Source organism: Misgurnus anguillicaudatus, chromosome 5 (genome assembly GCF_027580225.2).
Source record: "Misgurnus anguillicaudatus chromosome 5, ASM2758022v2, whole genome shotgun sequence".
NCBI classification, from domain to species: Eukaryota; Metazoa; Chordata; class Actinopteri; order Cypriniformes; family Cobitidae; genus Misgurnus; species Misgurnus anguillicaudatus.
Window position 1 is genome coordinate 21336428 of NC_073341.2, and position 13348 is coordinate 21349775.

Sequence of the window (13348 nt, forward strand, 5' to 3'; positions counted from 1 at the left end):
TTTTATTGGAAAAAGAATACTGTGGAGATCATTTTGTTTGTATGTGCCCTGTTAAGAACAGAAAGATTTTATGTTCGCTTGCTTTCTGAAACGCATCTCTCCATGTGTGCACTACTGAGTGCACTTAAACATGTGCGCCCACACACACAGACGGAGGACAAATTACAAATGGTGCAGCATAAAAACGTTACGTTGTTTTTTTCGTGCTCTATTCCTCAAATGTATGCACATGCAGTTGACAAAATTCAACCGCATGTGCGTCCAGAAAGCTGCTCACTTTAGCACCTTTTTGCAGGTTAAATGGTTTAAAATCACTTTTGCAAGTTTTTGAAACACATGAAATGATAAACTTTCCCTATTTAAATGTGCGTATTAATCCACGAATTGCATGCGAGCCGAACTGTGGGTCGATCATGTACGCCGTGACGCCTGATTGTAAAAATATGCAGTTAATTGTAAAAATATAAACGATTGGGGGGCCATGGGGCCCCAAGCAGCCGCTTAGTTCGCTTATGCCTCGGGCCAGCCCTGAATGGACTAAACTGTTCCATAGAGCGTGTTTTGTCAATACGATGTCTCAGACGATGACATGTTTGTCCTGTGCCGGCTACTGTAGCTTTTCTATGCATTTAGAAAGTGAGGGGTGAGCTGTGGACTGAGCCGTTGGTTGCAATTCACAATCGTACCACTAGATGCCGGATTGGAGTACATTACTCATTACGTTAGAAATTAGATTTTATGACCACTAAATATTGCGCCCTACATTTAATTCATTACTTTAAAGTACATGCAAGCATTTACAGAGAAGTATATAAAGAAGTAATATTTTAGTATTGTACTAATAGTTGTGTAGTTGTGTTGTGCAGTTAGTACAGTCTGTACCTGAAAACCCTTTTTAAAATGTGTTTAAAAAATATAGACTACATATCTGATTGTTTTATTTGTGATCTAAAGACTATCAAACGTTCTACAGCACAAACTACGCAGGGATTTTCAGTGGTATTTTTTTACGGGAGAGAAAAATCTCTTTTAATATTCTGTTCACAGGGGATGTATTGTGTTTAACCACTAAATAGTAGCTGTTTGCTGCTGTGATTTAGCCGCCAGTGCTGTGTTTGTATTTCTTTCTCCAGAGAGCCCCAGTACTCTTGGATTTCCATTGATCTTATTTGCAGAGATGTAGATAAACAGAGCACACAGCAGTCTGAATGCATTATTACAGTGAGAGAGTGAATCCATTTGATCCCATTTTCCTGATTTGGACAATTTTGAATGAGCTTCTTCCAAGGCCTTTGTTTACTATTACCAAAGCTTAAAATCTATTTATAAGTGTTTGCATTACCACAAATTGAGGTCTTAAAACCTCTGGCTTTTCTGGAGGAAAAACATTAAACTGCATAAGCTCTGTTTATACAAAAGCACAACTTGAATATAAATAAAATTGACAAGTGAAGTTAATATTATATGGTTATGAGTAAGGCTCATCAGAAATAATAGTGTACGTTAAAGTAATGCACCAGTACACTGGTATACACCAGTGTAGTTCCAAAACGCAATAATTTGTGTAAAAATGTGTTTTCTATACCAAGAAAGTGACAAGATGAAAACCACTATTTTCTGTTACAAACTTTCACATAGCATCTTTAGGTTATAATAACCTTATAAATTCAAATCCATAATTTGTTTTTAAAAGATTTATTATAAAAACAGATTATTTTTTCCACAAAATGCAATAAATTCATGACAATTTTTTTTTCAAAATGCTATAAATCTATTGAATCAATATATAAATGTGCATTCATCTTTGCCATGTTATATTCATTTAGTTGACTTGTGGTATACACTTATTAAAAAAATCAACATTAATGGCATTAATCAAAACACTTACTTTGTCATATTTACAACACGTTTCTTCCCCGCCACAGAAAACCACCACAGGTTTATCAATGCCATCAAAAGTATTATTTTGTTTTTGTTTGTTTGTTGATCACGAAGTACAAAGTAGATGAGGAAAACTAGGATTCTGTGTGTATTCAAGGGCCGCCATTATTGTTTACAATGCGTGAAATGGTGCGCTGTGATTGGTTAAGCGGATTTATTACATTTTGCAGAAAAGGAGGACTGGCGTTTATCGCATTTTGGAAAAAAGGGAGAAAAGATGACAGAATAACACGGCGGGTATCGGATTTTGCAACACTATGTAGTTTTTTTTACCTTTAAATAATGTCTCTAAAATTATTTCAATGATAGAACAACTTTTAACTGGACAAATTGTACTGTTGCTGCAACCTAAGCAGCCTCCTAGCTGCTACAAGCACACTCTAAAAGTGGCGGTGGAGGGTAGGAAACACAGCCCCTCCCCTTCCCCTGCCTGCAAAAGAGTGTCTGATACCAGGCACTGTTGCGCTTTTAAACCACATGGGGGAGCTGTAAGTCATTTTTACATGGAAACTACATAGTGTTGCTTTAAATAATGTTCCTATTGTCAATGCAGCATTTTTAAGTACAATATAATATTTATTTATTCCCCAGATGTTATTGTATTACAGCTCTGTGTACCACATTGCATGTCTTTATTTTCCATGTCTTTAAACCCATTATTCTGCATCATACATTGATTTGTAAATTAAATCCACTTTTCTCAAGAGGCAAGGGAACATGAATCATTTACCATTGATCTGACTTATTATCTGATCCTCTTTGTTTTCTTTGGGAGTGAACTTGAAGGTCATCGCATGCCTACTGCATACTGTCCATCTGATTGCAAGATCTCTTCATTTTAATCTTACATGTGCGCTTTATTTTGAGATGCATGTTATTTAATACAAGGTGTAAACGGATAAGGTTTCACGGACATTCAATGCAGTGAATGGGTAGTAAATGACACTGCAAGACAAATGAGATTTCAGATCTAGCAGGTTTATTTTCTGATACTAATTTTCAGTGGTGTTTAAACTCAATAAACTTAATAATCTGGGAAAAGTGAAACTGCCAGCATTGACTTTCCAGATCTTGCCACAACATTTCTCCAAATTGAGAAAAGATGGAAAAGGAATGAGCGTTTTATTTGTAAGTAATTGTGGCGTGGACGGGTGTCTGATACCACAAGCCTAACTCTCTAGCAATGCATGTGGCTTTGTCACAAGGGTATTTTGACAATGATTTTGACATTTAAATAAGATAGAATAAGTGAAAATTACTTTTTATTTATATGCTAACTATATTTAATTCATCAGTGTAATTTATTCATATTTACTGATACAGCAAATTACCTATTACAGCATTAACATCTTTTTTCCTTTAAAACAATAAGTCATGCTTTAAGTGGTTTTGGTTTTGTGGTTTATGCAACAAAAACAGAAACCATGTAAGAGAAATGCATACTGTCCCTAATATATGCCTAGTGAAAAAGAAATGCAAAATTTATGCATCCCATAATGAGTCTTACTAAAGAAAAGCATGTCACATGCCAGCATTCGTTCTCGTCTGCAGAGAGGTTTCAGTAGATTGGCAAACATTAGGATCTGGCTGGTCTGCAGTAATGTTATAAGATGTTCACTGACTGTCCTGTTACTGTATGTGTTTAATGTATTTTTAGGTGATGTATGTAATTTCAGTTCTGCCACAGAATTATGTTTCTTTGAGGACATTATCACAGGGCTGTCACAATCCATCACTTTATTTCATTAGCCTTCTTTTAATCTTTTGAATGTACTTAGGAGCTACAGTGATATGCAGATTCGTATCTGGTATTTCTTTTAAGGACATTTAGGAAAAAGTGCACATTAAAGTATAGCCCAGTTTAATTTTAACATTGCACTTATTGATCTATTCATTATGAAAAGCCACTTCTATGTGTTTGCTGGCTAACTGTAGTGACTTTCTTTGTGAATGGTTTATGTTTCACTGCTTATGGCACAAAGCAGAGTGAGTAATTCTTTATTTCATTTGTTCCAGCCAGTTTCTGAATCTCAACTTCAAGGCCTTGTTTCCACTTATTTAAAGATTAACTGCTGATTTCCTGTAGTGGGCAGGCAGTGAATTGAGAGGAAGACAGCGGTTACATTTAGAGTTACAGATATATCTTACATATACACTCACCTAAAGGATTATTAGGAACACCATACTTATACTGTGTTTGACCCCCTTTTGCCTTCAGAACTGCCTTAATTCTGTGGCATTTATTCAACAAGGTGCTGAAAGCATTCTTTAGAAATATTGGCCCATATTGATAGGATAGCATCTTGCAGTTGATGGAGATTTGTGGGATGCACATCCAGGGCACGAAGCTCCCGTTCCACCACATCCCAAAGATGCTCTATTGGGTTGGGATCTGGTGACTGGGGGGGGCCATTTTAGTACAGTGAACTCATTGTCATGTTCAAGAAACCAATTTGAAATGATTCAAGCTTTGGTGGATTATCCTGCTGGAAGTAGCCATCAGAGGATGGGTACATGGTGGTCATAAAGGGATGGACATGGTCGAAACAATGCTCAGGTAGGCCGTGGCATTTAAACGATGCCCAATTGGCACTAAGGGGCCTAAAGTGTGCCAAGAAAACATCCCCCACACCATCACATCACCACCACTAGCCTGCACAGTGGTTACAAGGCATGATGGATCCATGTTCTCATTCTGTTTACGCCAAATTCTGACTATACCATCTGAATGTCTCAACAGAAATCGAGACTCATCAGAATAGGCAACATTTTTCCAGTCTTCAACTGGCCAATTTTGGTGAGCTTGTGCAAATTGTAGCCTCGTTTTCCGATTTGTAGTGGAGATGAGTGGTAACCGGTGGGGTCTTCTGCTGTTGTAGCCCATCCTCCTCAAGTTTGTGCGTGTTGCGGCTTCACAAATGCTTTGCTGCATACCTTGGTTGTAACAAGTGGTTATTTCAGTCAGAGTTACTATTTTATCAGCTTAAATCAGTCTGGCCATTCTCTGCTGACCTCTAGCTTCAACAAGGCATTTTCGCCCACAGGACTGCCGCATACTGGATGTTTTTCCCTTTTCACACAATTCTTTGTAAACCCTAGTAATGGTTGTGTGTGAAAATTCCAGTAACTGAGCACATCCCTAAATGCATATCAAAGGTATCAAAACATGTAAACACATTATAGAAAATATTCTTTAAATAATATAAAAAAATAAAAAAATAATTAAAAAAACAGAATTATGCATTATAACAAATGCCTGCAGGGGGCGGAACCGCTTCTGTTACTTTCACTTTAGATGCTTACTTTTAGCCAAACAATTTAAATCTTTAATATTTGTCCAATTCTTTACAATGGAAATGGTACAGCCACTGTAATTCTTGAGCAAGAACATGCAGACATTAAATCATGTAAACTCAGATTGAGGCACTTCACATCTGACACTGATCAACAGACAATAACAATGCATCTCAGACGAACATTATTGGAAACCCAAACAAAAAAAGCACACACAGTAAAAGACAGAATATAATACATGCACATTGCACTGTAAAATGTTTAGCCAGAAATGTAACTTTATTCTGATATTAGGACAGTATACAGTGATTTATAAGGTAGAAAAACAATGAGACAAGAGTCAGAACAAAAGAAAATGTTTGGAGAAGAGAGGCAATAAAAGAGCTTGAAGGGCTGTTGACAGTAGAATGAAAGAGGTAAAGCTTTTGGAAATGAGATGAGAGAAGACAGGGGTTGTTGACAGCAAGATACATAGCTCATTGATTCCTATAAGTATCCTCAGTGTAACAAGTCTTGTGCAACGACATTTTCCATATTCTCAGCAGTTCTTGTTTTCGAAATCCCTTTCCCATTTTTAAACTTAAGCCTCATTGTTTTAAAAAAAAATAAAAATAATCCCCTTAATGTTTTTTTATCCTAATTTAAACAAGAAAGATGAAATTGACCTATTGGCATATAACAGCATTGCTCTCTGCTGAAAGCCTCATCCTCAACAAAATGCATAGGCTAAGTGGAAACTAATGCACCCTGAGCTCAGCGCCGTGCCGTCTTTACGCCTGCTGATGTGTGGAGGCTTTAACTGTGATCTGGCATTGACTTCTGGCCTCCATGAGTTAATTTCTATAATCAAAGCCAGTTATGCGTTACTGTAAAAAAAATCACACCATGGGAATATGCTATTAACAATATTTTATTTTGTTGGTGAAGGTCATCAGATAATAAACTTGTTTTTGGTAGATCTAACTGAGGCAGAAAATGACAGAGTACAGCTGCTAAGCTTGTTAGACACATTCACACTTGCATTCATACACTTAGATGGAAATCACATTTACTGAAACACGTTACTGTAAGCATCATTTAGCCTGTTCATCATGAATAATGGCTTTGTAATTAGTTTTCTCTTTAAAATGGTATAAAGAGTCTCCCTTGGCTCCCATTAGTTTTTCAACTCTTTGTCATAATATTATTCTTTTCCACACCAAGTTGCAATCTAACTGCATGCTATTGATTTTCTCAGGACATTTTAAAATAAACCAAAATCCCTAGCACTTCCTTTTAGATAAAGAACGCATTTATATAGAGCAAAAGCTTTCCAGTTGAAGAATCCATTTTGGTGCTTATTAAATTCCTAACTTAAGTTTTAGGCCAACATCTAAACGCTTGGATAAATTTATATTACACAGAGAGACCATTTACTGTCTGTTAATCTTATCACTCCCTAACTGCATTGCTTCACTATGAAAGAACTGAAAAAACAAAGCTGTTGCATTATAAATGTATCCAAATATTATAAACACAGCTGTTGTAATACTAATAGATTATTGCAGGCTGTTACAGACCTCACTTTTTATCAGACATTTTGCATGCTTATTCGCATGCACACATTCACACGTAATGTCATCAGTGTGACATTAAACAAAATGTGAGGTTTTTTTTAAAGAACATGAAACGAAAAATTATTTGGTTGAGTAGGTAAGTATAAATAAATACATACATACAAAGTCAATGCAAAGATGCGAATAGACAGAAATTTGCGTCGGGTGAATGCCACAATTTGGGTAATGCATTTGTCGCTTCTGACTCACGGCCTGTGCATATGTTTTCATATTTAAGGAATTTGCTACTGACTATTCAAAAAGCACACATATCAATCTTAGCTGGATGCTCGACCAAAAAAAACACGTTATAGTATTAGAATGCAAAGTCTGCATAGTTGCTCGCTCTCCGATGCTGCTGGTTGACTCTAATACTAGAGTAGAGTGAGAAGACCAAACCAATATGGCGGTGACGCTGGATTATGTTAAGAAGCCAATAGTAAGGGGTGCCTGCCATCGCCATCTTGGCCGCACGTCACCGCGCATCACTTGCTGGTTACCGAAAATGGGTAAAGAGGCGAGACGTTGGTGAAGCTGAGGCTGGTGAAGCTGTCTAGTTTAAGGGTAGCAGTGGCAGTTTACCCATCACTTAAGTGGCCACGTTCTTAATTATGCAGAACTTTAAGGCTAAATATAATTTAAAAGGATGATTTATAAAAAATTCACCTCCCTCACAGTTGTCATGAAGTACAAACTTAGCTATATGGACCAAAAACACTTTTTGTACTAGGCTGTAAACATTATTATAAAACGGCCAGTTCTGGTTCTTCATTCTGATTGGTTGAAACGCGTTCTCAGCTGTGATAAAACTCACCGGTAAACCCACGGCTCAAACCGTATTACATAGCTTGTATCACTGCGCCACTGTTGTTGTGTACTGTAGAAAATAACTGTCAAAATGTCGGATTTTGTTGTCAATTTTGATTTATTGGGTGGGCTAATTATATTATATTGTATTAATTATAATCCTCAACAATTGAACAATTAATGGCGATATCCAGATAAGTGTCAATAAATATTGTTGAGTTTTCTTGTTGATTAATGCTTCCGTGAGGAGTAGTTGTACCGTATATTATCCACTGGGTGGCGATCACTGATCAGTGGTGGCGATCTTACACAACATAAACACTGATGCTTTCACTCAACACTTTAAAACTCAAGTGTATTTTTTGATCAGCGATCTGAATCGGATCTCTAACAAAAGTCATTCACAGAAATGGAATTATCCCAACATTTTGCTCAAAATTTGAGAGGATAAAAGAACAATTGAAGGTAGGGTGAAACGTTTTTATTTTGTTGTTTGAAAGCAGAGGGTCTGTTCTTTCATTTGATATATTGTATGTTTATATATCTAAAGAAGAACATTTTTCTGGAAGGCATTAATGTTTAACTAAAGCTGGGTGGCAACTCTTTTAAAAAACGCTGGCAGGGAAAGTGTTAAGCATGCTTCCAAGCATATTTGATCCACACGTCAACAGTTGCACGGTATAAATGTTAATGTATAAATTAGATGAATGTTAATTTATGAAAATAAACACCACAGTCTTAATGAATCATATTTTCATTGTGTCTTTGCTCCGTCTGTTTTGCTTGGGAACCGCTCTGTTGCAGACACACTTGAGTCTGAGGAACTACTTTGTTTGGCGGAAGACTAATATCTGTACTAATATAATTACAACTTATTTGCTGTGTTTTATTATATGAAATCCTGCTATATATAATTTGAAGCAACCGTTTTATAAACGCAATAAGCCCCGCGAAGCAGTGGGTTACCAGTGCATTTTATAACGGCTAAGGGGGTTTTAGGCACTCCGCTTCGCGTCGTGCCTAACAACGCCCCTTAGCCGTTATAAAATGCACTGGTAACCCACTGCTTCTTGGGGCTTATTGCTTTATTTTCTACTGTAAAGTTGGGCATTTTAATATGGGGGTCTATGGGAATTTACGAGACAAGACGTCACAAAGAAAGTCCAAGGGCATTATACTGTACATGCTGAGTTAACACGTGAACATTAATGAGCAGTAACACTAACAGTACTCTGGATAGACAGTATAATATCACTTCTGAACACAGCGTGCTCTCAGCAACAAGCTGTTTAAAGTGTTTGGAAACCTGCCTCTCCTTGGCTTGCAAAAGTGTTGAGTTAATACTTTCCCTGAAAACATTTGGGAGTTAACATTTTCTTTCTAAAGCAGATGTGCACAGATCGTATAGGTTTCTTTCTGAATTCTAAGGGTTAATGTGTTATGTAATCTTAACAGGTATTTTACACATGGTTGTGCTGCTGTCTGGCATTCAGTGGCACATGTGCTGTTAAATGGAGGTGTTGGCCAGATTTATTCCTCTCATAAAAATAACACTGAATTTGTTTCATATAACTTTGTTTTACCCATTAATGAGAATTATATCCTGTGCTGACAGCACATATTTGTATGTCTGGAGCGGGTCTGTAATTCGGGCCCTGAGTTCTCATAACACAACTTCATCAACCTCCCAAAATTATGTATTGCCTTTAATATTCAACATGTTTGCGGATGGAAAAATGACATTGGCCTTGTTTAGATCAGTAGTTTTTTTGTCTACACCACAAATCAGAACAGACAGTCTGTTAAATTGTTGTTCCTGTTTGTTTTCCTGTGTTCTGCACAGTTGATCAGTCGAAAGGACAAGGCAACATTCGAGAAGCTGGATTTCCTTACGTCAAAGGAGGAGAATTACAACCGCATGAGAGAGTACATCAGATCCCTCAAAATGACCCCCTGTATTCCCTACTTGGGTGAGTGTAAGGTGAATCTGTCAAATCAAACGTGGAATGTTTTATTTTTTGCACAGTCGGTATGTTATATATTTTCACAGTTGGTAACTGTATTCATCCTTGGCTCTTACCAAAACATCTTGCCCAATGGGACTTCATCCAGTTTTCAGTTATCTGTACACTGATGCTTTAATAAATCCCTTAAAATATGACATCTAAATGGTTCGCACCTGTAGATGATTGGTGTTGGCAGGGCTCTGTGACCAGCAGAGGGTGTTTTATTAAACCGATTTAGTTCAGTACTGATTGAGAAGTGTGTTACTAATATAAATTGTGTTGCGGAAATTCATTATAAGGCATTATAAGACTGTTGTATGCCATTTGCACATGCATTTTTCTTGGTGTTTTTCGTGCACCCTAAATAGGTGACCCAGTCTGTAAAAACACTTTTAAAATCTAATTTTTTTTGTGATTTACTGTTTTCTACATAAAATAATCCTATCTTATGTAAAGAACATATAACCTTGATATCTTTATTAACTGTGTAAGGCCATGTAAAAAAAACTTTGCTCATAATCTCATAATCATAGTTTGAGGTTAGTTTTTATTTTAGATTAGATTATTAGCAGGAAAATGTATTTGTGAAAGTGGTATATAAAAATAAATTGAATTGAATTGAATATTAAAGCCGTTTGAAAGGACAAGGCTATTGACAAGTCTGCATATATCCTACCTTAATAGTACAACACTCTACCTTAAAGGGATAGTTCACAAAAAATTTAAATTCATCATTTATTCACACTGCTGTTGTTCCAAACTTTTATAAAATATGTTTTGAAGAATGTTTCTAAACAAGCCGATTTGGGGCACCAATGCACCATTGACTTCCATAGTAGGAAAAAGTGAATGGTGCCCCAGATTTTTTTTTTTTTTCAAAACGATCTTTATTTTTGCATGGCAGAACAAAGACATTTATACAGCTTTGAAACAGCGTAATCATGTATCGCGTCTTTTGCACGCTCAAGTTTGTTATTTCAAATGTAGGCACGTGGTATGCACACATATAATGGAAGCGACGCGGTCGTGACGCCCTCGTTTTTCCAACATCTATACTTTTCAGAATGCTGCAAGTGCACCGCAGGTCATGTGACAAGAACCTACGCACCTAGCGTTTTCCTTGCGTTTTAGGCGTGACATTTGAACGGCCCCTAAACGTGCAATGTGTAAAATTTAACTTACCTATGCGTTTCAAAAAGGACAGGTGACCTTTGGACTGAGTCGTTGGTTGCAATTCACAGTCTTGCCGCTTAAATTCCCTGATTGCACCTTTAATGGTAAGTAAATAATGACAGAGGGTGCATCCCAATTCAGGGTCTGGATCCTTTTAAGGTTGCGGAGTCCACAAGTGAACTGAAACTTGATGGACTAGCCTTCGGGGGGAATTGTGTCACCTGCTGTTCCCGCCCACTACGCTTGTTAGCGGGACACAACAGCTGAGACCTATCAGACTATTTAAATTATCCAACAGTATTTAAAATTCACCAACCTTAGAAATATACAAAAGCAAAACGCAACACGCACAATATTGCAGCAAAAATATTAATTCACATCACTAAACAACATACTATATCATTTATAATAGTAAAACAGTGACAAGGACCTTTCATTTGCAAAATATACAATTGTATGTAACTACAGTTTTAAATATTTATTTTTAAAATACCCAGACGTCACAGGCACGCATTGAACCTTGGGATTTCCAAGGCTGCGAAGGACTTATCTATGGATCTTTTGTTTCATGGGAGAAAAGGACACATATGGAGCCTTGCATGTGAAGGCCTTCAAATACGGTCTTGGAAGGCCGCACCTCCTAAATTTGGATGCACCCCAAATGTTTTTTTTTTTCTTTAATAGGACATTAACGCAGATCAAATCCTTTAATGGAATCTTTGGAATTCTGCTGATGTATTGAGGATTGTGGTGTTAAGGTGTCAAGCTGCCCATGTATATCTGCTTTTAATCTTTTTGCAGCTATCCTAGTAATGCCAAAAGTGTCTTCTATCTTCTAATTCCAACACTAGTCACGCACCTGCCTATAATAATCGCCCCTGATAGCTGCTATTTCTCTTTTATGAAAAGGTATTTTTGTTGGAAAAGATTGGTGAGAATGATTTAAAGACACGTCAGTGATCCTGCAGGTTATAATGACAGCACTTGGAAATAAATGCCTCCCTCATGAATACCTAGAAACCATCACTCTCCTGTCGAACAGGGCCCAGATCTCTTTCACTCGATTACACCACATGATCTGTATTCCTGATCTTACTGTTTTGCAAAGAACCTGAATCATTAAAAAAGGAATGAGAGGCTTTTTTGCCAAAGAGTGTTTGAATCAGATTTTAACCACCGTCTTGTTTTAGTAGAAGAGTTGTTTGTGTTTGTTTAGACATGGGTGCTTGATGACAAAACAAAGCATACCGTACATTGCCACATGCTCACAGTCTGAGCTGTTTTTTCCAGGTGCTTCTGTGCCATTTTGGAATGCAAATAAATGACAGGGCAGTCAGAGATAACTTCAGATGGTTGTAACTCAAGTTGTCTCCTGGTCTGTATTGCGTGGGCTGGTTAGTTTCAAACGTCTAATCGAAACTGAAATGCAGAAAGAGCGGCAGTAATTTTTTAAGAAGGTAAACATTCGGGTTGAAGTGACGTACCCTGTCTGCACCCCACCGCACACGTCTTTCTTATTAACAAAATTTCCTTTACATAATTCACATTGAATGTCTGCTTCCTCTCAGGGAAAGTGTCAGTAAACAGGATGTCTTCTGGCACGGTGTTCCCTAATGCAAAAACAGAGCGCTTTCTCAGTTGCAACACCATGCAAAGCGCCATACCTGCTCCCTGTACCTTGTGGCCAAGTCAAAGGGAACTTTAGAAATATACTTCTGTTTTTTTAAGGAAGGAGACATCGCTCAACAGCAAGCTATTGAAGTACAGGGTCGGAAAGACTGGCGTGGCTGAGGTTTAACAGGCTGTCACTTCTTATCTGTGTTTCCACTTGGCTTCTCCAGTGGCCCTTTCCATTTCCCATTGGGATAAAGAAGGGTTTTGTCAAGATTGGTTGCCTCTATGATTTATGGATGTGGTGAAGTGCAAGTTATGCACGCTAATGAAAGTTAATGTGACCGGACTATCATCTAAGGCACAGACAGACTTTCTTCCAAGTGTAGTCTCAACACCAGTTAAGCACTTTGCTGCTGTAACATGGCGTGGTGATATTACGCACTGCCCGAAAATAGTCCCCTTTGGTTACTTTCAATGCCAGGGGACTATTTTGGGCGCTGCGTAATATCATTGCACCTGCTGCAGCCATGTTACGGCAGCAAAATCCTTAATTATGCCAGAATAAGAGTAGTTCCTAGCCATATCTGTCTAGAAAATCGCAACTTTTAATTTTCTGTTGGTCTTAGTACACAATGTAACTACAGAAGAGTCAAGTTTTAAATAGGAAAAATATCAAAACTCTTTGGTTATTTTTTAGGGCGATGCTAATGGTCTAATCAGATTCAATGAATTATGCTAAGCTATGCAAAGGGGGTACCACCAGACTCGGAGATCAGGTGAATGAATTCCAAAACGGTAAAAATTAAAGGAGTGTCCCTTTAAATCGCATCGCGTTGCTCGCTCTAGATTACTTGCGGGATTTAACTTCGTGTCATGCAAATTTTTCGCTCGAGTTGAATATTTTCAACTTGGACGAAG

The 13348-nt window shown here is 37.5% G+C and overlaps 1 protein-coding gene across 3 annotated transcripts in view; it reads left to right on the top strand.

Annotated features, from left to right (window-relative positions):
* The window catches only part of ralgps1 (Ral GEF with PH domain and SH3 binding motif 1), a 155067-nt gene that overhangs the window by 55949 nt on the left and 85770 nt on the right, over window positions 1-13348 (top strand). For all 3 annotated transcript variants that reach the window (XR_012369656.1, XM_073867733.1, XM_055167598.2), the window contains one exon: window positions 9481-9607. Coding sequence is in view for 2 of the 3 variants with exons in the window: in XM_073867733.1 (XP_073723834.1) it covers window positions 9481-9607 (127 nt within the window). In the remaining variant the exon portion in view is untranslated. The remainder of the gene's footprint in view (window positions 1-9480; window positions 9608-13348) is intronic.